Below are 27,664 nucleotides of genomic sequence, written 5' to 3' on the forward strand. Positions count from 1 at the left end.
TCTCCATCTATCATCATACAATTATTTCCCCAAATATGAGCTGCCGTGCGTTTCCGAGATATTAAAACTGTGCAACACAAACCACAGTATCAGTGTGTCATTTGGCCACCAGGTGGCACTCTGACACTGCAGTTAAATGAAGCTCAAACTGTCCAGATGTTATTCAAATCTAAAGGTTAGCTTCTCCCCCCTCGTTTGCTCTTTGCTGTTTGAAAGGTCAGCATTCTGCAAGCAGAGGACAGTCCGATGTAACATCTATGTTGCTGAATCATAATTGTGGTCAGTGACGGTCTGCAGAGTTGATCACCATCACAGTTCGGACGACACTCTAATTTCCAGACCCTCACAAAGTTTTTGTAACTTGAAGGTGAATGTCGGCGAGAAGAGGCCCATACTAATGTCCACAGTGTCCTCTCTCCTGTGGCTCTCAGGTAATAGGTCTCCTAACATGAAGCACATTTTTCACATTCACAGGAACAATCTCTCCCAGAGCTCCCCCCCCCCCCCCCCCTGTGACTAAAAGCACCACAAAGTGTCACACGGTGACACAGCGTGACACAGAGTGTCTCATCCACACCGATGTACTAGCTCATGAATGGATGAATCAAATGTCAGTGTGACGGGGAGCATGCGATAACAGATCCATATTTCTATTAGGCTCCACAGGGCAGACTGAATTGCCGAGCATGTTTGTGCATATTTCACTGTGATGCAGCTCCTCCGTCTTCATTGACTCACAGCCCAGGTGATCGAGATCCCCCCGTGGACACACACACACACACGCACACTAACCCCGTCCTCCTCTCCCATTTCATGTGCATGTACTGAATTGATCCATGAAAAAACTGAAAACTGTCCGTACATGCTTTTTGCCACAAAAACCCCCCCACTCCACGACGTGTCATTCTGTCTCTCATTGATCCATCTGCAGCCCGCCTGAAGGGAATGACTGCCGGCAAAGATGAAATCTACTTTGTTCACTCTGCGGTCCCCGATGCAGCACAGGCCCTTTAGCACAGCCCGAGCGATCGGCAGGCCACACATCAACTGTGACCTCTCGGGCCCACACACACACACTCCAAGGTGTGGTAGTACAAATTTGAAGAAAAAAAACAAAACAGATGAGAATCATCGAGACGGTTAGTTGAGAGGCAGGCGTTGTCCTGTTTCTGCATCCGGAAGGTAGCAGAATACCAACTGAATTGAGGTTATGACCAAGCTCTCATTGAGGGCAGCTAAAGTGGTAATGAAACACGGGGGACGGAGCGGGGAGCAGAATAATAGTCATGTAAACTGAAAACAATTTGGAAAAATGTTTCTTTTTTTTGGCAACCGTACAAGGGAGGGCATCGCATCCCAATATACTCTTATGGGATAAAACCAAAGTCCCCAAACAGGCCAAGCGAATGGCGGTGAGGTGACCCTGACAGGGCTTATTTTCAAAAGTTGCGTTAATTCACAGAGCATCATGGAGTCATAACAGGCCAAGACAGGAAAGACGCTGTGTGTGCCAAGTGTTTGAAGAGACAAAGTCAAACACGATGATGCAGCCACTAGACGGCAATCAGGCTTGGCCAGAACATCCGTCACTGCAGACACCAGAGAGTCAACGAACCAATGAGTGTGTGTGTGTGTGTGTGTGACTCAGGTTACACAAAAATGTTACTCATGTTGAACAAAGTCAAAGGAAGTTTCGTTTTTAGTATTCAAGCTTTTTTTTTATCCTTTAAACGATATTGTTTTATTGTCACGCATTCTTCCGTCACACTTTGAATGTGTGTAACGCTTTAAATAAAATTTACCTTTTAAATACGCAAACAAATAAAAGGTACGTTGTGAATTATAAAGAAGTGAGACCCGGTGAAGTGAATTATCGAAGGGTTCAGGATGCTGCAGACAGAGCGCCCACCACTCATTTTGCAGCTCTTTAAGGAGTATTGTTTTTTGGTCACTTGTGCCATCTGTGACCAGGAACCAAAGCAGCAAAAGGCCAATCGGTTGACACCAGTGCGGGAAGGAAGTCAGGTGGGCAGGTGGTCAGGCACACTTTGAAGATGAATAGATACGGTATCTCCTTTGAGATCAGTCGCTCTCCTGCTTTTACACCAGTCAGCGCATGTCGTCAGAGAGGATTCGCCCCGTTGTATTGTCTCCAATTCTGCTACATTTTAGATTATTATTGATCCTCTCTGCCCGTTTCTCTTATTCTCCTGTCATTTCAGGTCCTGTGATCACGCCCCACCTGGTCCTCAAGCCCATCTTGATCTGCCTGTTCTGACCCTGTCTGCCTGCTTTCTGGATTTGTTTGTCTGAGTGACTTTTGGTTTTAAACGTGAATCACAAAGTGAAGTGAACTGTGTTTGTAACTCTGTGTTATGGGAAAGCACGTGTTGTGCACCGAGGCCTCGACAACATTCTGCTTCAGATGAAGAGACAAGGACGCATACATATACCATACCACTGAAGGGGAGGCTCTGTGCTGTGTTGTCTGCCATTTGATGGGTTCATTTGAACGTGGGCACATGGACCACACGAAACCCTCAGCCATCGGGAGAGTTGTAATTGACCATAATGAATGAATACATGTTCAGGGTTCATTTAATGGGTTAAGTTAAGTGCGTGGAAACAAGTGGCTTAAATGGTAAATGTGACCAAATACTTTGGGACAATGAAGTTGTAGCTACTAATTGATGATTTGAGGAGGCTAAATTCAACCGATGAGTAAAAGACATTGGTCTTTCAAAACGATCATTACTATGATTTGCAAATAAAACCACTGAAGACTGGAACGATCAACATGAAATCCACGTTTAGCCTGTGACTTAAAACATTTAAAGCTTTGCCTCCAGCTAAAGAGGTCCTGACAGCCTCCACTGGGGCCTCTGGACAGCTATAACACAGGGGTGATTACACATGTCCCGACCAATCGAATGCCGACGCAGTTCATCTTCTGTGACAGCCCTCCGCTGAGCTCACCTGCTCTCACTGAGGCGACGACCTACGCGGGGGGGGAGAGGGAGGGGGCACAGAAGCCATCAGAGTGCATTGTGCTGAAATTGATCACTGCGGTCGATGTGTACCGGCGAAGCCATCGACAGTGCTGCTCCAGAGCAGAGCAGGCACGGGGAGTGCTTTGCCTTGTCCGCGATCCATCTATCTTTAGGTCGGATCAATATGCTACAGGCAGCTCATATTTCACAGGTTGCCCCCCCCCCCCTCCAGGCAGGGATGAAACCCGGGCAGAGGGGGGTGGGGGGGGGGAGCGAGGTAAGGGGAAGACGGGGATGATGACGAGGCTTTGGCAAAGGCTCTAGGGGGTCAATTCCGCGAAGAAGAACAGGTGATGTGGACGCAACCAGAGGTGAGAGAACGAGAGAGAGGACCGGCGGTGACGTAGGCGTCGATAGCGCAGCGGAGGCTTTATGCGTTACTCTGGGCCACTGCGGCCTGACAGCTTGTCGATTCGGTGAATTTATAATGAATGTTCTTTTATTCTACTCTTACTCTCTAACCTTTCTCTTCTCCTTTACCCCCCCCCCCCCCCCCCGCCCCCCACTCCCTTCTCCTCCTTCCTCTCCTCCTGTCACATCCCTCCGCCTTTGCGTTTCGGAGCTTCACTCCCACCACCCTCCCTTCGCCTCCCTGTCACAGACTCATGTAGCCCATCGTGCTGAGGTTAAAAAAACAAAGAGTCGTATGAAAGGCGCTTAGTCGCGTTTCCTCCTGCGCCTGCTGTCGCGGTGTCCTAATGATGCAAATGTTAGGCCGGCTAATGAGCAGGAGTTGTGTCGTGGCTGAAGTTAACCGCGCTGCTCGACCACCCTGTCTCATGAATAACGTCACCGTGTCGGACTCAGGATGTGTGTTCCTCTCAGCTCACGATTAATGACCATTACAGATGGTGCTTTCTCAACGTGCTCCCGAGGAGGGGGGGGGGGGGGTAAATGGGGTCCATGGCGGTGTCCGAAGGAGTAAGCAGGGCCCTGAAAAAGAGGATGATAAAAATGTGCTTTAAAGAATTCAAATGTAAGCAATCTGCTCCGTCTAATTTAACACACACACACAAGCATAAAAAAGGTGTCTAAAAAGTTCAGGTGGAACTCTGAACACCTTTTCACCTGCACAAGTCACATCACCTTTTGCCTCCGAGTTCACTCCGGCTGTCATCTAACACACACGCCTCTGACAGAGAGTGAAGCCGATAGATGCCGGCTCCTGTGTTATTACAATAAACCCTTTTGGCGGCTTACATTTCCCTCCCTCCCCACATCGCCGCTTAATCCGCCGCGCTTTTGCCCTTCAGTTTTTCAAAGACAGCCTGCGGGCTAGAATTGCCCTTTGCTGACTTATGGCTGACAGTGAATAAGTTCCCCTCTCGTCTTCTCCCTTTTATCTCTGATATCATACTCAGAGCGGGTCAAGATCAATGGTGCACCCGGCAAATCTGCCCAGACTCCGGGTGCTTCTCATTAACCTTAAACAGGGGTAACTCAACACTGCGAATCTCTCACACAGTCACGGCTCTTGCATTAACTTCCATGGATAACCTCACCTACGGCTCTCTGGGCTTTCACGAAAAAGTCCCAAACCGCATTGGTGTGGGCTATTTATTTTCTTCTCGGGCTTCACAGCCGACATGTAATTGGTTGAAGTAGCTCCAGGAAACACATTGGGTAAAGCTGGCAGGCTTCTTGTCAGAGTTAAAAGGTAAAGGACTTTCGTCAGCGAAGAAGAAATGATTACATGTTTTCTCAACTTTCTTTCAAGCCGACAAAAGTCTCTAAGAAGGTTTGGGAACAACCCATTGAGAATGATAGAAATAGAGCATTTGGAGCACGGCTGACAAAAACCCCGGTAACCAAGGACGTGGTGTGACAAGGTGATGAATGGCTTTGCATGATGGAACAGACAGCACTCAGGACGCTGCAAACTTCTGGACAACAACAGAAAAATCAATCTCAGGTATGGCATAGAATTAATGCGTTATATTGAATGAACTGAGGGACTTCCTTAGGGATGGGCTGTAATTTAAAAAGCACCAGCACAGAGACAGCGTCAAGTTCAATAACCATTGTGTATGCACCGTGGATTAACACACGACTGAATGCCGTCATTTAAACAGAAGAAAAAAGCAACAAGATCCTCACACGCAGTGCAATACACTCTGAAGTCTATTTTATGAATTTTATCAAGACAATAACAGCCGTGTGAAAGTGATCCTACTGCCTTCCTTAGGCCGAATACAGATTAAGAGAGAAGAGGCAGCAGCCCGGTCCAGATCCAGCTGTGGCTCACACTCAATGGGATCCCTGAGAGACTCGCTTCAACAAGATGGATGAAGGGCACCGAGCCTCAAACTGGGCGCACTCAGCCCAGACATCATTGGGTTTGGGCTGAATAAAGAGGTGGTGGCCCCTCGCCTGCTCTGCCCTAATAGGAGGCGCTGCCTGGCTGACAGGAGCCCATAAATAACCTAGTAGTGTCACTGGAAAAGAACACACTCACCTGAGCACACTCACTCAACGAGATCACGAGGGAGAGGCTCTCGGTTTCTAGAATGGCAACACAAGTGAGCGTTAACGTAGGTCACATATGTAAAACCAAATGTATATTTTTTTGCATTACTGAAAATTAGTGTTAATTTGTCATTACAATGGGTAATATCATATTTGGGTTAAAATGAAAATGAAAATATAAATATGTATATAAGAAAAATGTTTCTATGATGATATGCTGCAACCATAGCTGAAAAGGTCCTATTCATGTTATTTTCACTACATCAAACTTTATGGACAATTCATTTTTTTTTTAATGTCCCTTTTTAGGCTATGCATTAATATATTATGCCACGCATACCATGGTTGATTATATCTAAAACTCACAATCACATATAATCATCATTTAAACCTGTAACGAAAATAATTTAACCCATTTTAATGGAGAGACAGAAGTGTATTCGTTTGGTAGCTTTAGAGGTCATGTGATTGCCATGCGTCATGACGTCATACGGAAGTAATTCAGCCAAGATGGCAGCGTCCTTGACACTCATGCCGAGAGTGTTATCAACTGTCTAACATTGCCAAAAATGGCAAATGTAAGTGCTGTTCAACCCACAAGAGAAAATTTTGAGAGCGGAGGATGGAGAGACGGGAGTTCGTCGCGTCACTTGTGGTTCGTTTGCTCTTTTGTACGATTGTTTGTGTGCTTTTATTTCTAGCAGCCAACCTTTAACGTTGACGTTAAACATGTTGGCAGTTGAGCACCGACTAGTTACCACGAGAGCTTCGCTTAATGTTCGCGTTATGTTCGTGTTGTGCATAAACACACCGTAGAGTTCATTCAAGGGATCCGTGTTACCTACTAACGTGACAGGTGTGTAGTTGTAAATACCAACGTTACAACTGTACCAGCTCTAGAAACACACTGAATAGTATGTTTCATTAGTCGGACCTTATCGGAGGTAGCTAACTAAGTCATTAGAAGCACTATCATAGATTAGCTAAACAAAGTGTGGGTCCTGTTTGTTTCTTCCCCCCCAGGGGGCGGGGCAACCCCCCCCCGTCTACGTCACGCGGTTATGGCTCTCATACTTCAAATGACCCTTTAATGTCCCTTGACTGAAAATGTACTGTTAATTGATATAAGCAGGAGTCAATTAAATCCATTAATACAATTATTCAGTTATTTATGTATAATAAATATGTACTGTATTATGTATAATACTTATGATACATGGGTGGGTTATCTGTATTATATTGACTTTTTCAATAATGATAGATTTTTCTCCACCTGTCCATAACTTATTTGTTTCTTTTTTGAGATTTATTTACTTTACTACATTATGTCATATGACCGATAAAAGCCACTTAAATTGAAATTTATTTTAATTAAAAATATTTCATCATTCTATAAACCATCATACATTTTTGTAGATGAAACTAGCCATCAGTATATGAATGAGGCGGAATTAGCTCCAGATCGACTCACAACAACATTAAAAATCCATCAGTAATTGTATTTTAATGCTTTAACACAATGAAATATGTCTTTTGATACTTCATTGTTAGGGTTTTGGGACCTGCATCTTCAGTCTTGTGGTTGATTAGGATTGATAACTGTAGTAATTTGCAAGCTTGAACGACAGACCAATTTTGCAAATTGCTGGTGAACAAAGTGTAGCATTTAAAGAGGCAGATCTGTCAACATGTGTAAGCAGGTTACGACAAACACGTCCGCCTCCATGTCTTATGAGATGACATGATGTCGGCGGTGTGAACACGGTCTGTTGAGTTCAACAGTTGTTTTAAGTAGACGGTGTGAATGTGTGCTGTGCTGCGTTAGGTCTCACGGAGCAATTGTCTCTCCAGGCAGGCGGCTGTGCGGGGATGTGTGTGGATCTGACCCTCTACCCCCTGGACACCGTGAAGACGAGACTGCAGAGTCAGCAGGGCTTCTACAAGGCTGGGGGCTTTAGGGGCATCTACGCTGGAGTCCCATCTGCTGCTGTCGGCTCCTTCCCCAACGGTGTGATGGCTGGATATATGACACCAGCTGGTCACTGTTGTCTGTAATTGATGTTCTCACCAAACACCCAAAATTGTCTGTTGCATGTAGACACCTAACCTTGCACTGCGGGGTCCAAAATATCCAGTCAAGAGCTTTTTTTACACATTCATTATTATACATTTAATGCACTGACAAGAATGACTGGGATCAGGATTTTAAGATTTACTTTTTAAGGATATCCTTTGTCAGTTTAATCTGTTGGATGGATTGATACTCACTTTGCTAACTTAAAGGGGAAAGAAAATACGCTCTGGCATTTGATAATCAATGGATCATTCAATTTAACAGTTCCCCAACATCTTTTGACCGTTAAACGAGTCTGCGTCACTCAAACTCAAACTCCCAAACTCCTGTGGTATGCATATCAGAGACAGAATGATGAAGAGGAGATGTTGAAGTAACAAGTTGGTGGTTTGAATATAATTAAATTAAAAATCAAAGCAACACTTTTGCAGAAACTTATCACAACTTTACTCTCATGAAACACACTTAACTTTCTTAGCTTTTACCCCAATTGACTGGGCAGACACACACACACACACACACACACACACACACACACACACACACACACACACACTGGTTTCTCCCCTGTCAGTGGTAGTGAGGGATATTAATTGCTGTATGCTGGTTGACTAATGGCCCTAAAATGGCTGTGGTTCTGCTTGATTTCAGCCGCTGCTTTCTTTGTCACCTACGAATACACAAAGTCCCTGCTCGGCGCCGGTGGACCGCTAGCTGCCCCGCACGCGGCACCTGTCACTCACATGCTGGCCGCCTCCCTGGGAGAAATAGTAAGTCCTCCTCTCCCTCGGTCTCCCTCCTTTTATTTGGATTTTCACTCCACTCTCAAACTGCGAGCACACTTTGAACTCGCTTGTATTCGCATTGGTCTCGATCTTTCTCAGTTGTCCCGAATATTGGAAGCTTAACATTTTTGAAACACAATTAAAGAAGGGGGGGGGGTTTGGCTGTAGGCCCCGGAGTCCTGCAGGGTGAGTTGAGGGGGCTTCCTCAGGACTCCCAGTATTTCTCCTCACTAGCTGGTTTAATATGATATCATTACTGTCTATTGACTCATCTGCTTTGCCAGCTCAGGTCCCTAGACAATGAAGTCTGGGGATTTCCTCTGTCCATCTCGTCCCAATCACTCGCAGTGAACCACAGCATCGGAGCCATATGGGGGCCTGGAATACTCAATTTGGCATGAAGAGGGGGGATGGGGTGAGAGGTGGGGGGGGCAAGAGGAATGCCCCCCTGCTATACTGCCAAAATACCAGGTTGTTAGTATTCATGGCTTTTGGATGGATGCGATTTGAGCCAGGTTTTGCATGAAATGGGATTATTCCACATGGGCGTGTGTGCTTGTGTGTACTGGGGGTCTCAAGGTGTTGAGGAGAGGTCAGACGTTACTCTTGTACCAGCACAAATTCGATAACACTGCTTTTTGTCCTCCGGTTGTAGCAATCGGCGTCGCAGTCGGTGCATATAGGAGCGGAGCTATTAACACTTTAGGTCTGTTGCCCTCCTCCGACGAGTGTGAGGGGGTCAGGCTGAGGTTGCAGCTTCCTTTAACCCATTCTCCGATTTTTGGGATTTGAGCACATCAAAGGCGCAAATCCTCTGAGCGTAGCAGAACGGAGCAGGAGGGGGGGACGGGGGGGGGGCGGGGGGGGGGGTGTATCCCACTGCCTACTGGCAACTGGATACGTCTCGTTCAAACAGAGTAAGCTTCAGGCTTAGCCATAAAAGGCCTAACCCAGTGCTGCCCCGGGTGGTAAACCAGGACCAAACACCCGCGCTGACTCAATCGACTCCTCAGTCGCTGCTAATGAGATTTTGTATGAGCTTGAATGAGATTTTACCAGGTCGGCAGCGATATGTTTGTCATTTCAAGTCATTGACTCGTTGATTAGTGGATCGACAGAAAAGCAAACGGAACAGGATGTGCATCTCTCTCTATATATTATATTATATTATATATATCTATACTATATATTATTATAAATTGAGTACCTTTTGACTTACGGACGATCTGAGAGCGCACCGAGGATTCAGGCTTGTGGAAGCCATTTTCAAAATAATTTTTCCTATGTTTTATAGATCACAAGCTCTCAAAAAATGAAACGAGCCTTTCACAAAAATGCCCCTCCATGCTGTTGATGTTGAGACGAGAAGGTACCCTTTGTCCTCCAGGTTTAAGCCACCTTTGAGTCCTTCCAATGGTGTTTGAGAAGACTGCAGACTCGCCTGCTGCCTCTTTATCATCTACTTTGTCACCGTGAAGGTTAGGGTTTTCTTAAGCTTTATGGCGCTTATTTCTTTGGTAATTCCATCCCCAAGGCTCCCATCTGTCTATGATGCACTCAACTTCGCACCAACCCACTGGGTGTGGACTTCAGTCAACGTGTGTTACGGTCATTCCAGAGGGAGATGGTGATCAGTAATCATACTACGTTAAGTAAGAGTGGGGAATTGAAAGAAAAAGAAGAGCAAACACTTAAAACACAACTAAATCAACATCGGCATTTGGTTTAACAGATGTTCATCGTGAGGACGATGAATGGTTGTAAGGAAAAAGGTCAATGAGTCATTAGAATTCAGGATCACAAATCAGGGGAATAGGACTACCGATATAAAGCAGACGTTTACTGCAGCTGTTTGATGGCGGTCATCGAATGCCCCTTCAATTTTCCTATAAACGTACTTGGCAAGACGAATAGAGACAGAAAGGACAGAGAGGAGGACAATCACAAGCAGCAGAGAGAAAGAAAGAGACGGGCAAGACAATAAGAGAAATCCACCCCCCCCCCCTCCCCCCCGGCCCCTCGCCAGAAGCATCCCGGTGTTTGTGTGGGTGTTGGGACGCCCCCATAAAGAATGTGTAAGCTGATGGCGTCTGTCAGGCTCTAGCAGGCTGTTATCCAGCCATTAGATCAGATTTATCTTCATTCCCATTCGCTCGACGTCTGCCCTGAAAGCTCATTTGTCAAGGCCGGGCGGCAGGTTTTTCTCGCATCTAGAAACCCCCCCCCCCCCCCTCCGCCCCCGCCCCCGTCCCCGTCCCACCTCCACCACAACCACCAGCACACATCTGTAGGAGGATGTACTGGAAAATACAGTGTGACGTGACAGGGAGCGGGAGGGTGGAGTTTGGCAGGGTAGAAACTGGCAGCCACTTAACTTGGCACTGAGGAATAATCCATGCATCGCCTACGAGCGGCGCCACGCGCTGTGATTTATTGGCTGTTGTCTCAAAGTTGGAGACGCTCAGTGTCCTCGTATCTTCCCTATTTCTTCATGACCTTTTTTTTAACTTCCATCTCCTCCTTCCTTTCCTTTTGTCGTATCTCAGTCTCGGTGCTCTGATGTGTTTGACGATCGAAGTCATGGGGAAATACTGGCTCATGTGAGGGCTGCGTTTACAAAGGCTTTACTTTATTGTATTTGACATGCCATTGAGTGGGGAAGGCGCTATTTTTCCACTAATGATTACCGTATTAGTGGATTACAATTTTGAGCGTATTTATTTCAATCATAATTGATCCCAGCTTATTTTGTTTATTAGTGAACCAGCGTTGAGGGACATTCTCTCAGTTGTTTCTATGTGTGACCTCTGCATTTCCTCTGGTGTTGCTGATGAGTGCAGCCCATTTTAACGACGACCAAGGCCAGGGCCAGGGCGGGGGGGGGGGGGGGAGAGGTAATGACGCAATCTGCCGATCTGCAATCTGCTAATTTTCCCAAATCCTCACTGTTGTTCGGCCCGTGATGATCGTTGCTGAAAAATGGAAAGACCTTCCATCATTTGGGGAAAGAAACGCAACCGGCCGGAGGGGAAACGGGAAGGCTCCAATCCCGGGGCAGTCAGCCTCCTGATTAACGCCGCCGGACGAATGCGACAGCTTGTAAATAAAGATTAATGGTGGCGGGGGAATTCAAAAGACAGCCGGGGGAAAGAATGGGAAATGAAGGACATGCAACGTAGGTGAAGAAACCTGCAGCCCTCCCCTAACACGAGCTGACGATCCTGACTGTGAGACACCTACTGTGCCTCAATCTGTCACTCGCTGCGCTTTCAGCAATTCATTTTAATACCACTTCCAATGCTTTCTGAGCCCGAGTCAAATTGTATCGCGCACGCCGCGGGTTCATCAAGCCGTTTGCCAGTTTTCCGCCGTTCTTACAGATCTAAAATGGCCCTCGGAGGCGGCACACTCTGTCTTCCACCCACTCAACGTGATTCTCCCCGCCTCCAGGCGCGCAAATTACTCCCAAATAAACAATGTCCCTAATTTATTTGGTATAATCTTTGGCTCACTCTGCCTTCCTCTCTGCAGTGACAGGAGAGGAAAGGCCGTCTCATCTCCGGGCCCCCCCCCATCCAATTACGTCAGTAATTACTTGTCATAGCCACTTTCTTTCCATTTAGCCGCTTTATTCCGGTCCTTTGGAGAATTGGTTTGGGGAAAACATGATGTACAATGTATTATAAACGGTAAGTTGAGAAAAGGGGGGGGAGGGCAAATGAGATCCCCCGCGATGGATGCAGCCAGCTTAGTTATCGCAGGGCTGGGATGCGGCTGGATGTTTTGCCACTTGGTGGTACTGTTGCACCGCGGTAAGGTTGCAGCCCGAAACACCGACCACAATTGGCTGCGAGCTCTTCTTTCGGCACCCATTCAAGTTCTGCACAGGGAGGATGAGGTTGTGTGTTGCCCGTTGTGCGTTGAAAACTGACATCTGCCTGCAGCAGAAGCGACGCATTCCAAGGTCAAGACAAAGCTGAGAAACGGAGCAGATAATAAACACGAGTCAAGAGGCGCGTCTGCAAAGTCTTCCACGGCTCCGTCTGTCATCTCACTTGACCTCGGGGGCCGCTAACGTACCCCTTCTTCTCCCTTTTGTGGTCCACTCATATTCCCGTCCTCGCTCGTAAGGTGTCCTTGGTGTCTGGCAGAGGAGGCGAGCTGGTGAGGCCCTCTATCAGCTGCCAAAGCAGACTTTTTTTTTATTTTTTATTTTTCCCCTCTGGGGCCCACCACACGGGGACACCCTGAGCGCCGAATCCGTTCGGATTGCTGAACGGAGACTGAGCGTTTTCATAAACTTCACTGCAGAGCCGACATCACTCTTTCTCTCCCCATGTCGGCGGCTCTCCGATCCCTCTGTGATTGCGCGCCGTTGGCCGGTCGTTTCCGCTCCGCTGCAGGATAAGTGGTTAGTGGAGTCACCAGGTGGTCAGCGGTGCCCACCGGCCTCGAGGTTGTGAGGCATAAATATTCATGTCCGTCTCCACTGGCTGTCGGCAGTCCATATTTTTGTTGACATATGGTGGATCTGTTTGGAACTCGTTGCTGTGGGGCAGGGAGGGGGGGGTGCTTCGTGAGGTGCGCATGTTCATCGGACGCATATGCACAGGCTGACCTTTTCACCTGCTCAGGTGTCCTGTCGGCTCTGTTAATTGGCGGCGATTGGAAGCTCAGCTGATGCTGCGTTTGCTCTCCTCACCGCAACTGCCACGTGCAGATACCCAGGCCAGGAACGTTGATGACTCCAGGGCACCCGGGGGGATGGGGGGGGCGGCACCCGGGGGGGCCACGGGGGAGGGTGATTAAGCACGCTGTAGATATGGTCGGCCCAATGCAGCGGTGTAGATTGAGAATGCACGCGAGGAAACGCTGTTGACCCGCGCTCCATCTGTCCTGTAGGTGGCGTGTCTGTTCCGGGTTCCCACCGAGGTGGTCAAACAGAGGACTCAGGCGTCCCCCTCGTCCACCACCTACCACATGCTGCTGGCCACACTCAGGGAAGAGGTACACAGCAATCAGAGGCATCCAGAGAATACTTCTGTTTTATTACCAATTTCAGATATTTGTTTTGTGGCCAACAATCCTCAATCAGAGAAGATCAAGGCTTTAAAACGATCTTGATTACTTGACGAGTAAAAGGTCTAAAAATGAAGGCCTTTTCCATGAAAAGAACACTTAAGTTCTAGTAAGATCAAAGCATTATTAAATATGATTTTCTGGTATTGGGCGTTCCTAGATATTTTTGATATGGTCGTTGTTGTGAAATATTGGACTTGGCACCGCATGTAATATGAATAGAATAAATATGTACAAATATTTATTGGATAAGTGTCTGTGATTGTAATAAAAGTGTTCTGCTCTGCTCAGGGCGTCCGAGGCTTGTACAGAGGATACGGCAGCACGGTGCTCCGAGAGGTACGATGACTCCAAATGTGTTTTTCTCTCTCTCCTTTTATCCTTTTGTCTCCGCTTCTAAACGCCTCCACCAGCCAACAAGTTCACATACTCGTTATGTCTGTCTTTGGCAAAGTTTTGTTTTTGGTAATTGCAAAACCTCATCTTACAGCTACTATATCCAGTTTATTCTAAAGATAATTACCAGACTCCTTAAAGGCTGGGTAGTGAATTATTTTTGATAGGCCAAGCGAATATTGAGGCCTTCCACTCTTCTGACTGAAGGCCTTTTAATTTCTCTCGGGCTTTATTGAGGTAGGAAATATTGATTTACAGCTTTCCCCCCCCCCCCCCCCCCCCCCCATCTCATTCAATTACGGTTTGCGAGATACCCTCCTTGCCTTCCTCTTCGCATAGAATCTGATTAATTAATGCAATTAGTTTCCTTTACAAATGCAAAACAAAACACGGATAAATGGGCATGGGGCTTCACCCTTGATGGACGCTCACCTTTTTTTTGTAAATGAAAAAGCTGCGCTGGCTCTTTGATTCATGATCTTGTGTTTAATTGCACCTGCAGTGCATGATAACAGAACATCATTGTTGGAAGGCTGTGCGGATCTCACGGCTGCCTCGCCTCGCCTAATAACTTTCAATGGAGAACAAAATGAGAAAGTTGGTGGTGGGGGGGGGGGGGGGGGGGGCACTGGATAAGGAAGTGTATGAAGGTGACACTTGTCTTTCCATCCTTTTCGGGGGGAGGTTGTAATCTAGTCTTCGCCGCTAGCCTGTACTTATTTTCCGCCTCACTAAACTGATGTTATTCACGCAAATTCCATCTGGACAGCCGGGAAAAAAAAAAAAAAAGAAAAAAAGGACAACAAGAAACTGTGATTTCTCCGAGGGGCTCTGAATAAATGAATACATTGTGGAGGCTGGCGTGCGGCCTCTGTGCATACTAACACTGGCAGATGAAACGCCACGGTGGCGGGGGGGGGGATTTGGGGGCGCGGGGACGGCGAGGGATGCTGCTGCGCGGTGATTGGCTTTGACGCGTGTCAGAAAGGTAATTCCCTTTCTCTCGCCCTCCTCCGCCTTCCCTCCGGACAGGCGACCCCGCCGAGGTGAGTTTGTTTACCAGGCGTGGCGCCGTGAGTCCTCCCTCTGTATGCGTGCATTAGGGTTCAGACGGACAAGATGTCACATTAGTGCAGGATGTGTTGGGGCCGAGGACCTGGTTCATGAAGGTGGAGGCGGGGAAGATTTGGGGATCCGCTTCACATTGCAGCAACCAACCAACCCCCCCAGTCCCGGTGAATTTTACACTGCTTTTTTATTTATTACGTTTTATTTAGTCCGCATATCTGAACTACCGACTAATAGACATACAATTATTTATTCCCTGGCACCACATTAATCTCTACTGTGGTTGAAGCTCCCCTTAAAAGAAACCGTCAAGTGGTCTGCTGAATCGGCACCTTTTGGGTTCCAGCCGGTTGGAGCGTGAAATCAATTCCATCCTCATTGTGGTGGGTAAAAACGACTTCATTCCACTTACACAAAAGTGCACGCTTGATAATGACAAGTTGCACTGTTTAGCATTTTAAGGAGAGTACACTCGCAGATTCAAGATGTTCGTCTGGTGTAAATCAATTGTTAATTTTTTTCCTTTTTATGGAAATAGAATTAACACTTAATTAATCTGAGTCTAGTGATACCTCATTTCAACAGGATCTATATAGCACTATTTCTCTTACAAGCATCTCCTGCTAAATAGTACCTCCTTCCATCACTAGATGGCATGCTAAGATTATCACTGTTGTCGAGTGTTAAACCCCCCCCCCCCCCCCTTTTTTTCTGCTCCCACATCACACCACTCCAGCTTTATGGCATTTTTGAGCAGCAGTCACTGCACTGAAAATGATGGCCTTTCGTTTTAATGGCCCCCCTTTTTTTTTTTTTGCTCTAAAGCGTCGTGAGGTGATCTCGCATTTGAGTCTGAGTAATGAGGCTGAGATGGGTTATTAGATTGTAATTTTGGATTGCGGTGGTATGGGTGCTGCGGAGGGACGGGTGTAAGTGAAGCTGACGGCGTCTCAAACAGTCGGCTGATTGACTGCAGCATACGGCCACGCTAAAAGTGTCTCTCGCGCTCCTTCACCCACTCACTCTGACAGCCATTTCACTCCGTTTTCACGTCTACACGCGGGTGAGCAGTCCGAGAGGAAGGCGGTTGAGGCAGCTCAATGAGACTGAACATTTTATTGATTATAATATCGCTGGTATTCCTTTTACTCCTTCCTTTATGTATGCTTTTGCTTAGCCAGGCCCCCGGAATCCACCTTTTCATCCGGGTTTCTCCACCCAAACAGCTAGGACCTGGCTACCTGAGGTATCTCATCTGGCAGGAGGGCTTATGAAACACCTCCTCATTTAGGTTCCTCCCCCCCCCCCCGTTGATCCCTTCTCTGCTTCCTGCATCAAGGGGGGTTTAGCGCAAGGAAAGACTCGCTGAAACAGATTTTAAATTTTTGCCAACTGGCCAAAATGAAGAAAAACGCGTCGAGACCAACACACAGATCCTTCAGAACTTAAGACCTGCTTCAGAGCTTCTGGTCGGATTTGAAACCCTTAATTCATTTGTGGGTTATTTTCTCGATCGAATGAATAATAAAGCGTTTGGTTCATAAAATGTAACAGAATAAAGGTCATAACAACTTCTAAAAGCTCAAGTCGAGGTTTGATTGTCGTGCCAGACGACGGGTCCAGATCTTGTGCTTAGAGTGTTTCTCCGTATTGTGTTGGTAATATCCTTCCCGGCTGAGTGGTTTGCTGGTCGAGCTGACCCTTTTTTTAGAAGAGTGATGGCCTTTTTAAGCTTCTTAAGGAGTCACGGCGTCCTCCCACCGCCGCGCTTGCTGCATCTGTCATTCACATCTGTCCAGTTGTGTGCGTGTGCGTGTGTGTGTCTCTGCCCAGTCAATTGGGGTAAAAGCTAAGAAAGTTAAGTGTGTTTCATGCGAGTAAAGTTCGGTTCTTTCGTACTGTGATAAGTTTCTGCAAAAGTGTTGCATTGATTCTTAATTTAATTATATTAAAACCACCAACTTGTTACTTCGACATCTCCTCTTCATCATTCTGTCTCTGATATGCATACCACAGGAGTTTGGGAGTTTGAGTTTGAGTGACGCAGACTCTTTTAACGGTCGAAAGATGTTGGGGAACTGTTCAATTGAATGATCCATTGATTATCAAAGTTTCTGCAAAAGTGTTGCATTGATCTTTAATTTAATTATATTCAAACCATGTGTGTGTGTGTGTGTGTGTGTGTGTGTGTGCGCGCAATTGTTTCTGCCCTTTTCTACTCTGCCTCCTCGTACGTCCATGTCGGGCCCATGTGTTTCCTCCCTCTTTTTTGGGGGGGGATATTTGCTTGATGGCTTCTGCTACAAATTTCCCTAAAGCCCAGGAACCTTCCTGAGATTAAAACAGTTGCTGCATTGTGTACATTGAGTTATAATAAGGAGTAAGGATGAGTCCGTGCGGAGCAGCGAGGGGGGAATTCTTTGCCCGAGATTGAAACCAAATCAACAGGCACTTCGGCAGAGCTGACCCCTGCGTGGCCTTTTTTTTGGGGGGGGGGGGGGGGCGGTGAAGAAGCTGCTTTTCACCGTCTGTGATGCAGGTTCAAACGGGAGAGGTGAGGGGAATCACTCTGATATCCTGTGTCTGTGTGCACTGATCCACGGAGGCTTGTGTTTATACACCCTGGTAAGACTTGAGACAGAGCAGACAGAGGCAAGGAAGACGGAGCGGGGGGGGAAGCGAAGCGTGTTTATTTTCCTTCACATATGTAAAGGCAGGATTTGCGCGACACGCGTGAAGGAGCGGAGGCTTCCTCTCGCTCTGTGTTTGGAGTTTCCACAGAACGCCACAGAAAGCTCAACAGCTGGATCAAATGAAAAGGAAAGCGTCACAAGATCGCGCGGCGAGAAAAAGACCGACCGAACCACGGATACGTTCCGGCGGGACGAATCTGCCTTTTTGTTTCATTTTGGACTCGCTCTGTGGGCCATTCGAACAGCTGCCATCCATCCATCGGTGGATGTGTTTCAAGAACGCCAGCTACTGGTGCTGTCTTATCTGCTCGCCCTCGCTCATCAATGAGTAGCTCAAGGGTCCCGAGACAACCCGTTGACCTCCTTGTATCCGACCCCTTGACACGACGTGACCCACAGAGGGGTGTTTGAACGCTTCTGTGATAAGGAGAAGCGACCGAAGTGCGGGACATTGTACTGCGTTGACTTGTACTGCGCATTAACAAACACGCATGCTCCTGTGCTTTCCTCAAAGGCAGTCAAACACTGCTATAACAGAGGGGGCCTCCACCTAAATGCCTCACTTTACGTTAGTTTTAAGTTGTCATTGCTCTGACGGATCTGTGGACCTACTTGAGATTTGTGATATCAGCGTGCAACGCCGCCCTCGTTTGAGTTGTTTGCGGGTTGAGCCGACCCTTGTTGGAAGAGTGATGGCGCCCCCCCCCCCCTTAAGCCACACGGAGAGATTCCTCTCTGTCACTGGATGATCACTTTACCACACACCGGGGGGAGCAATGGTTTACTCCCAGCGGCGCGCTGGATGACGGATGGACGGGCTGCACCTGTCGTTCGCATTAGCGAGCTTCCGCGAATACAGTCGCGTCTTCCTTTTTCCGCCTGTGTCTCATCTCAAAGGGTTGAGTGCGAGAGTCTGTGAGTGCTCGAATGGTATAAATATGACTGGGACACCACTTTGCTGCGGACCAAGTTACCATGACAACGTCAAAAAATGATTTGCAGCGTGAATGTATTTATTTCATATTTTTTACTCCATTCTTTCACTAGTTTTTTTTTTTTTTTTTTAACGTAACATTGCAATGACTTGTGGGTATTTTCCTTGGGTTAAGTCAGCATCAAGTGCTGACTTATGGAAAGGGTTCATAAAGGGCTCAAGGTGTCTGCCAGAGAGCCTCGATATGGCTCCACAACCGAGGGAAAAGGGACAGCGGGTGGTTCGGATGTCACGGTGGGAGGAAATAAGTGTCAATGCCCCCCCGGCATGTCGGGAATCTGGTGCCCGTGCACAGGATTGAGTGTGAAGCATTATTCCCCCCCCCCCCCCCCCCCCCCCCCCCGACAGCGATCCGTGCCATGTACGTTTTACCTGTTCCACTTAAAGTGTCAAAGGCATTAACGTGACACAATACCCAAACCGGCTAAATGCTGTAATTCCATCTCCGACTTGAAGTCGCCGTTAAACGAGTTCAACTTTGAATCCGCATCCACTCAATATCAGCCACGTCTTCTATTCCCCCCATTCCTGGAGTGACGGGCGTTAGCGAGAGTCAGGGGAGGGGGACGAGGAAGACTAAATCAATGTGGTACAATAGTGAGACGTGTGGAAGCTCACAGTAATTACAGCACCATCTCTCTGTCATGCTCGCCCTCCGTTTCCCCCCGAGAACAGACTCCTCTCTCCCATCTGCATTCAAATCAATATGAGATTGGAATTTACTTGACTTTTTGGAACTATAATAAATAATAAAGCAAAAAGGTACGAGAGGCTGTACTTATAATGTCCAATAATGTAACGGTTCAACCAATCAGAAGGCTGGATTTCATCCAGTCAGTACATTGACGCTTTCTGTTGCATACGGGACCTTATTCCCAGACAGTCACATGAGGCTCTCCAGAAGGCCCTCCCACCCCTATCCACCCCCCCCCCACCCTTCTTTTCCTCAGTCACAACCATCGTCTCGCTAGCAGCAGCGTTTACGGCACCGACGCATCTGGAACAAACCAGCTGAATGTCACGGGTCAGGCTGTGATGTCACTCCTTAATGTCCAATGGGAAAAAAAAAAAGTATATATATATATATGAAGTGTCACCGCGCACCTCAAACATTCACCTCGCTGAACCCCGGCAGAGGTTAAGAGTTCAAACCAATCCATAATTTAACACTCATCTACATTCGCTGCAGCCCGCGCTGGAGCTGCTGTTTGTTTGAGCCGGGGGGGGGGATTACAGGGTTTAATGCTGGTGCTTGATGTACCACAACGGTGATGCAAACCGCGCCAGATTAACAAAAGAATTCACATATTTTTGTACATTCTGCGCTAACCGCGAGGAGGTCTGCGACAAGTTCTTCTTTGAACAGACCATTGTTACGTTAAATTCTTCTCTCTGTCTACACACAAGGCTTTATCTCCCGGGGGGGGGCTGGGCCGGAGCAATGGTACGGCCCACAACTTTGTCCATAGGTCGTGTGCAGACATCCTTGTTCCCCACAGGATGAATCCATCTAACTTTGTTGGTCCTCTCTCTTTTGAACCACTTGAATACCATTCCTGCTTCAGATATTACATTTGGTGATTTTCACTGCAGTCAAAAGTTGCATTGGCTGAAGAAAGAAACAAGTCATGTTTTAAGGGTTGACAAGGTGCCTTTTTAAAAGTGTGTTGTGCAGCCTTTTGTTGAGGCCTTTAACCTGTTGACGGGATCCTTGCTTGGTTTTGTTTGACTACTCATCCATCGGTGAGTGTGTGTGTGTGTGTGTGTGCGTGCGCCTTTTCAAAGTGGCCGCGTCACTGCCAGTACACACTCTTCTCAGAATGGAAATTCTGTTATTTCCAGCTGTGCTGCTTCTGTTCTTATCTGATCCCCAGCTGATAAGATATGTTTCTGTTAGTGAGAAACATTTCGTTTGGCCCACAGGCAGTGATTGGTTGGCTCAAAGGTCTTTGTTTTATTGCTGTGGGCACTGATCCCAGAAAGCAAAGTGAGTGTGTGTGTGTGTGTGTGTGTGTGTGTGTGTGTCTTCGCCTCTGCCATATGTTTTCATACGGGTGTGTGTGTGTGTGTGTGTGTGTGTGTGTGTGCGTGTGTGTGTGCCATGCTGGAGATATCAAAGCAAGCAGCCTTAATTCTGCACCTTCGTACCCACTTTACTCTTTTTAATGCTCCCTCCTTTAAAGAAACTCTCACGTCATCAGCAAGGCACTTTAACGGTTTTGAATGTTAACCACATTTTTTGGACACAACTGATTTTCAAAAATAGCGTTGGAATAAAAGTTCAGTGTTCACTCCATTGCCACACTGGCGCGCGGGCGCCCGTTTCCTATAAACCACCACAAGCATGCAAATGTCCTGACAGAACCACCCAAATTTTGCATGTGCTGGTAAAACACGAAAACACGTCGAACCGTATTGGCGTTCTCGTGTGTGTGTGTGTGTGTGTGTGTGTGCGCCGGGGCAGGAGTAGACCAACGGACGTTTAAGGCTAATCAAACATACGCCCATGGACTCACTTTCTCTCTTATTGTTGTCTCTACAAACATGCGAGGTTACACAACCACTGGTTTTGGACGTCAAGTGCTCTCTTGTTCGTTCGTACTGATGGTCTCTGAATGTTCTTATCTTTTGGAGAAGGTCTGAACGCCTTTTTGTGCTGCTGTCCGCAGTAGAATCTGACTCAGGATGTGGAGCCTGTGTTTAAAGTTGTTGCAGTTATCCGGCTTTTGTTCCAGGTTTTCAGTTCACGCTGCATATTAGTGTTATGATAGTTTGAGATAATACCAGTAAATGCTTTATTTTATATAAACAATAATTTTTTTTTTTAGTCCAACAGGGGCCTGTAGCCCTCTCAGCCGGCTGTGTGGGGCGGGCCTTCCGCCGCACCTTCTCCTTTTTTCCTCCCGCGTCTTACTGCCAGCCATACATCTCTCCCCACCTGTCAGCAGCTAATTGGCTGACCCTCAAGGCATCCTGCGTCCCACCGCGGCACCACCCGCCCATGTCGGCGGCTTGCGACGGATCCGAGAGCACCACCGATTACTTCTACACCAAGCACGGCCCGTTTCCCCTTTTTGTACAAACGCAAACCGCGAGGACGTGTGTTTAGCGTTATCTCCCGATGACGATGATGATGATGACGACCAAGCCCCGGGCCTCACGCTTCACTTTGCAGCCCCTGAAAAAAGGCCGTAGAGGAAAAAGAAGCATTGTGTGCCGTTGATAAGAAGCCGGCCTTCCCGTGCTCTCCTTTCATCAGGCTTTTAGAAGCAACAAGCTGCACACAGGTGGGAGGAAGAAAAGGAATCACTCGCACAACATAAATATTATTCTGGGAAGCTTTTCTCTCATGTCGATGGAATTGCTCTCTTGAATTGTTGCCAGCACGCCGTTTCCCCACCACCACCCTCTCCTCCATCTCTTTTCCTCGCCCCCCCCCCCCCCCCTCCCCAATCCTCCGAACAAGTCTAAATTTGTCGGGAATATTACTGACATTGGCCGGGCCGCGGCGTATGGGAACGGGCGGCCAGGTGCGATTTCATTTGCTCGCGGGAGACGTGCCACCGCTCAAACCTCTCCCTGCTTTGGCGTGTTCAAACACACACACACACACACACACACACACACACACACACACACACACACACACACACACACTCTCTCTCTCGGCGCTGCCCTCTCGCATTCAAAGCTGTCAGATGGAATTCCTCAGCAAGTGCTCTCACTCCCGTCGTAGTTTTTACAGCGCCGCGGAGCTGGAAAGGTTGGGATGAGTGATCGCCAGTCGCTTGAGGGCAGAACACTCCTTACGCAGCGCCGGGCCTTAAAGGGACCCGGGCTCGTGCTGCAGGACGCTCACAGCGCGCTCTAACCTGCGACAAATTTAGGTTCTGAGGAGCTGCGCTGAGCACACGGGGAGTTATGATTTGTGTTGTAGGTTTAGGTTTAGAGGGCCATCTGATTTGTGTGAAGTGTGCCTCAGGGCAGCGTAAAGACAGGTAGGTGTGTGTGTGTGTGTGTGTGTGTGTGTGTGTGCATGCGTCTAAGACAGCATATCGAGGCCTGCTTTCTGTTAAAGAAGGAGCAGGCCTTGGCTTCCACTAACCAGCCCAAAAACAGCCACCAAGAGAGAAGTAATCCTACCTTCTCTCTCTCTAGCTCTCTCTTTTCTCTCTGTTTCCCCCTCCCCCCCCCCCCCCCCCCCCTCTCCTCTCCCCCCTCTCTACTCTCCCCCAGGCCTCTCTTATGAAGTGGGAGGCGAAACACAGGCCCGGAGTGCCGGATCAGGCTCCCTCTATCGATTGACTTTATTTATGTGTTTGTTTATTTATTTAACAGGCCCTGGACCCCTCTGTCCCTGAGGTGTACTTGGGTGCCACACACACACACACACACACACACACACAATCTCTGTGTCCCTCTCACTGGACTGTAGACATCCAAATCCCCCCCCCCCCCCTGCTCCTGTGTTTGACTAGGGGCTTTTGCAGCGTCACAGCCGGGTGTACCGCGTGCCGTCACTGCAGTAAGTAGGTGTGACATTAGCTCATATGTGCACACACGGCGCGTGTAGGGTGTTAAGAAACATAACATGGAGCTGCCCGTATTTGTGGAATAATTAACAGCCCATAGTAATTAAAGGTGGAAAATTTTAAAAGGATAATGGAGCCTAATTTACAGTTTTATTTTCACCAAGTCAAATTTTCCATAAAGTACACGAGAATAGAAGGTACAAACAAAATGTCTAAATAGAAACTAAACAAATATTTTACTGTATGTGAAAGGTTGTAACTAATGATAAATCAAATGAAAAAATGTACATTAAGTCAGTGTTTCAACAAGCCTCCTCCAAGCCGCATATCTGTCATAGTGTGCACACACTTTTATTCTAACTTTATTTATCTTTCATTTATTAATCATCCAGGTTCCCCGTGCGTCTTTTCGCTGGCTGTGCCCTTGTGTGCGTGCCCTTGTGTGCGTGCTTGTCCTTTTACCTGATTGACAAACCGGTCCGGCTTGTTCCCGCTCAGTGACTTTGTCAAAAAGAGTTTGAACACTGTCAACGCTGTCACACACCCACACACACACACACACACACGCACGCACGCACACAGAGGCGTCCATCACCACATGCCGCTCTGCCCTCATCTCTGACTTTATCAGCTTTCAACTAATTAATATCTGATTTGTCTGTCTATCAGTGCGTCACCAGTGAGTTTGTCTCGTGTGACACCCGGCTGATGGAATGTGGGTGTGTCTGAATGTTTTCAAGTAGGAATTTGGCAAGTGATTCCAGCTTCCAGCCCAGTTGCATTAGCAGGTAATAAACGTGGACTTACTCGAGGCTTCGCTGCACCTGGCCCTCTGTTTCTTTATTTTTTATTCTTCTATTTTCTGGTGTGTTTTTTTTTTTCCTTTTTTTTTCGAGTCGCCATATGGCCCGTTGTGATTCTGCACTTTCAATAAGGCCGCTCTTGATCGCTTCCCCATCTGACTCACATCTGTCTGCTAAAATCTCCTCTCATCTCCTCTCCAATAAACATGCAATCTCACTTATTCTTTGTCTTATTGGCCCGAGGACGGCGTTGGGCGCTTTTGCAGACAAAGTTCAAGTCGACGGGGTTTGCATTACTACTGCAGGAAGAATGTGAAGGAGAAACGCTGAGTCTGATGTCTTCATGCAGTGGAAAAACCTCTGCTGTAAAAGGCTCTGAAGAACAACAGGGGACGACTGGACAGTGATACTGTAATTTCCACCTGAACTCTGTAGTGAGTCACCACGTCCCGATATGACTACTTTAACGTTTCAAAGGAGCCATTGTTGGTTTCATTTTGCATGTGAATTGAACATGAGCGAGTACACATGGTCTCATTTGTAATGGTGCGCTTGGTAAATTTCACGTCTACGGGTGTTAAGGGTTTTGCCAAATGGATTTGGAAAGATACCATTCGGTAATCAAATACTAACCGGATCCATTAGACTTCTCTGGCTCGTGAATAGTTTGCTCCACATCTGGGGGCAACAACAGTGCAGAATGAGTTGCGAGTGTGTACAATTTAGTGTTTAAGATTGCGCCACAGTTTCTTGAGTGTGAGTTTTCTAAATGATGATATTTGTTTCTGAGATTTCATAACATGGCAGTGAAGCCTGTGAGGGTGTCATTGAGCAAGAACTAATGTGAGAATAAGAATTACAAAGTGGTTTCAACAAACCGTGTGATTGACTCTCCACTCGTTATGTTTTTATTTTTTGTTCACTCGTCACAGTGAATTGTTGCCTGAGGTGTAATCTCAATGCAGCCTGGGCTCCGCCGTGATTCTGTTGATTGCATCTTTGATCCCAACTGAAGTACACTTAATTTTATTATTACTATATATTTCTCAATTAATTGTTAGGAACACCATACTAATACTGTTTTTGACCCCCTTTCGCCTTCAGAACTGCCTTAATTCTACGTGGCATTGATTCAACAAGGTGCTGAAAGCATCTTTAGAAATGTTGGCCCATATTGATGGGAGAGCATCTTGCAGTGGATGGAGATTTGTGGGATGCACATCCAGGGCACGAAGCTCCCGTTCCACCACATCCCAAAGATGCTCTATTGGGTTGAGATCTGGTGACTGTGGGGGTTCCTTTCAGTACAGTGCACTCATTGTCCATGTTCAAGAAACCAATTTGAAATGGTGCGAGCTTTGTGACATGGTGCATTATCCTGCTGGAAGTAGCCATCAGAGGATGGGTACATGGTGGCCATAAAGGGATGGACATGGTCAGAAACAATGCTCAGGTAGGCCGTGGCATTTAAACCATGCCCAATTGGCACTAAAGGGCCTAAAGTGTGCTAAGAAAACATCCACCACACCATTACACCACCAGCAGCAGCCGGCACAGTGGTAACAAGGCGTGATGGATCCATGTTCTCATTCGGTGGGGTCTTCTGCTGTAGCCCATCCGCCTTAAGGTTTTGCGTGTTGTGGCTTCACAAACGCTTTGCTGCATCCCTCGGTTGTAACGAGTGGTTATTTGAGTCAAAGTTGCTCTTCTCTCAGCTTGAATCAGTCGGCCCATTCTCCTCTGACCTCCAGCATCAACGAGGCATTTTCGGACTGCCGCATACTGGATGTTTTTCCCTTTTCACGCCATTCTTTTTAAACCCTAGAAATGGTTGTGCGTGATAATCCCAGTAACGGAGCAGATTGTGAAATACTCAGACACCAACTACCATGCCACGTACAAAATTGCTTAAATCCCCTTTCTTTCCCATTCTGACATTCAGTTTGGAGTTCAGGAGATTGTCTTCACCAGGACCACACCCCCAAATGCATTGAAGCAACTGCCATGATTGGTTGATTAGATAATTAATGAGAATGGTATCAGCCAGCTTTATATCATCTCAATGGTACTATAATGTGTTGCATCAGCGGGTAAAACATAAAATAATGAGAAATGGATTTGTTGAAAATCATCTGTTGGTTTGGCATCTACACATTTGTTTGCCGGTCTTCCCATCGTATGAGCCATCTTCCCTACTCTTTCTCGCTCCACTCATCAGTATGCTGAGGCTGCAGTATGACCTATTAAATGTCATTTGTCAAATTGCAGCCAACTGGCGTGCCTGCAATCAGGCTCAATGCGAATGTATTTTGACATGTGTTTTTCCTGCCCTCCGATGAGTGCCTAAGGACCTGTGACAGCCCAAAGCCTCTCTGAATACTAATAACGTTAGCACTAATACAGTTGGTTAGGACACACACACACACACTGGAGCACTGTCAGCAAAGTGACACAGCTACGGCAATCTCCATATTTGTATCATATAGTACCTGACAGTCACAGCAAGTGGTACCGTCACCTTTGATCAGTGACAAAATGTGTCAGCCAGCTAACATACATTCCTGCCTTTCAGACACACACACACACACACACACAGTCGTACACACGCACGAACACATCGGCGGAACTATGATTAAGTATGCTGACATATTCATACAAAAAAAGCGAGCACACTCATGCAGGATAGCAGGCCTTTGTGTGAGCTGCTTGTGTGTTTCCCAGCAGTGGAATCTGGTCCCTTGAGGCCATCTGGATGACACAGATGTTTGGGAGCTTTGGGAGCAGATGCTGCTGAGCTCCTGGAGCACATTTTTTTACTTTGTTGCCAAGTTGCAGAGTCATACTTTGGCACGGTTTGATGAAAAACAGGTAAACAATGGAGAAGGTAGCTCTAACCTCCAGAGGGGATCGATTGGGAGCCTCGCTTTTTTTGGCTTTTAGGTTGCCACAACACAACCAACACATCGGAAGAAGTGAGTCCTCAGAAGAGTGAAAACAAGGTTGATTTGGTAGACCGACAGAAAAGAGTTCGATGGAGGTCTGAAGTAGGAGGAGGAGAAGAACATGCAGTGGTTTAGACGGCCAGATGTGTAAAATGACCAAACGGCGTGCACACTAAAGACGGACATGGAGGACCAGACAGGTGTGTGAACAAAGGGTTCTTCTAAGGCTTGCTGAATCACTTCAGCAAAGGCACCAGCGTCTATGGCTGTTTGTCAATTTGGACAAATTGGTCAAATTGTCAAATACGGTTGTTCTGTTGGATCAAATCCAAAGAATTAGTCCTCCCTGTCTCAAGACAGCCGAGAAGTCTTTTATTTCAAGTGCCGGGGCATTTTGGCAGACCTTAAACGACGTGTTTCTGCCCGGCCTCCGTTATGAGGGTCACTGCCCACGCGGCCACGCGAGTGCCCCCGCTAGGCTCGAGCTGGAGTTGAGTGAGCACGGTTCTGGCAGGCGGAGGGAAACCTCAGTCGTTCTCACGGACATAAACATCACTACTGCTCTGCCTTCAGAGCAGCTAATTTCCTCTGCTAGCCGGCCATTTGAATAACAGCCACACATTTGGTCGGCCCAAACCATGTTAAAAAAAATAAATAAACCCACTCTCTCTTATTTGCCTCGCAAGGAGACTTTTTGCCGACTGAGTTGTGTGGCCTGACACACACACACACACACACACACACACACACACACACACACACACACACACACTTTTTATTTT

At 47.2% G+C, this 27,664-nt stretch overlaps 1 protein-coding gene across 1 annotated transcript in view; it reads left to right on the forward strand.

Moving 5' to 3' along the window:
* The first annotated feature begins 5,983 nt into the window (after positions 1-5,983).
* Positions 5,984-27,664, forward strand: part of slc25a26 (solute carrier family 25 member 26) — a 34,814-nt gene continuing 13,133 nt past the window's right edge. The window contains exons 1-5 of the mRNA XM_037491266.2: positions 5,984-6,171; positions 7,368-7,524; positions 8,242-8,360; positions 13,278-13,382; positions 13,746-13,793. Coding sequence (XP_037347163.2) covers positions 6,139-6,171; positions 7,368-7,524; positions 8,242-8,360; positions 13,278-13,382; positions 13,746-13,793 — 462 coding nt within the window. The 5' untranslated portion in view covers positions 5,984-6,138. The remainder of the gene's footprint in view (positions 6,172-7,367; positions 7,525-8,241; positions 8,361-13,277; positions 13,383-13,745; positions 13,794-27,664) is intronic.

The sequence above is a fragment of the Pungitius pungitius genome, chromosome 8 (assembly GCF_949316345.1).
Source record: "Pungitius pungitius chromosome 8, fPunPun2.1, whole genome shotgun sequence".
Classification (NCBI taxonomy): domain Eukaryota; kingdom Metazoa; phylum Chordata; class Actinopteri; order Perciformes; family Gasterosteidae; genus Pungitius; species Pungitius pungitius.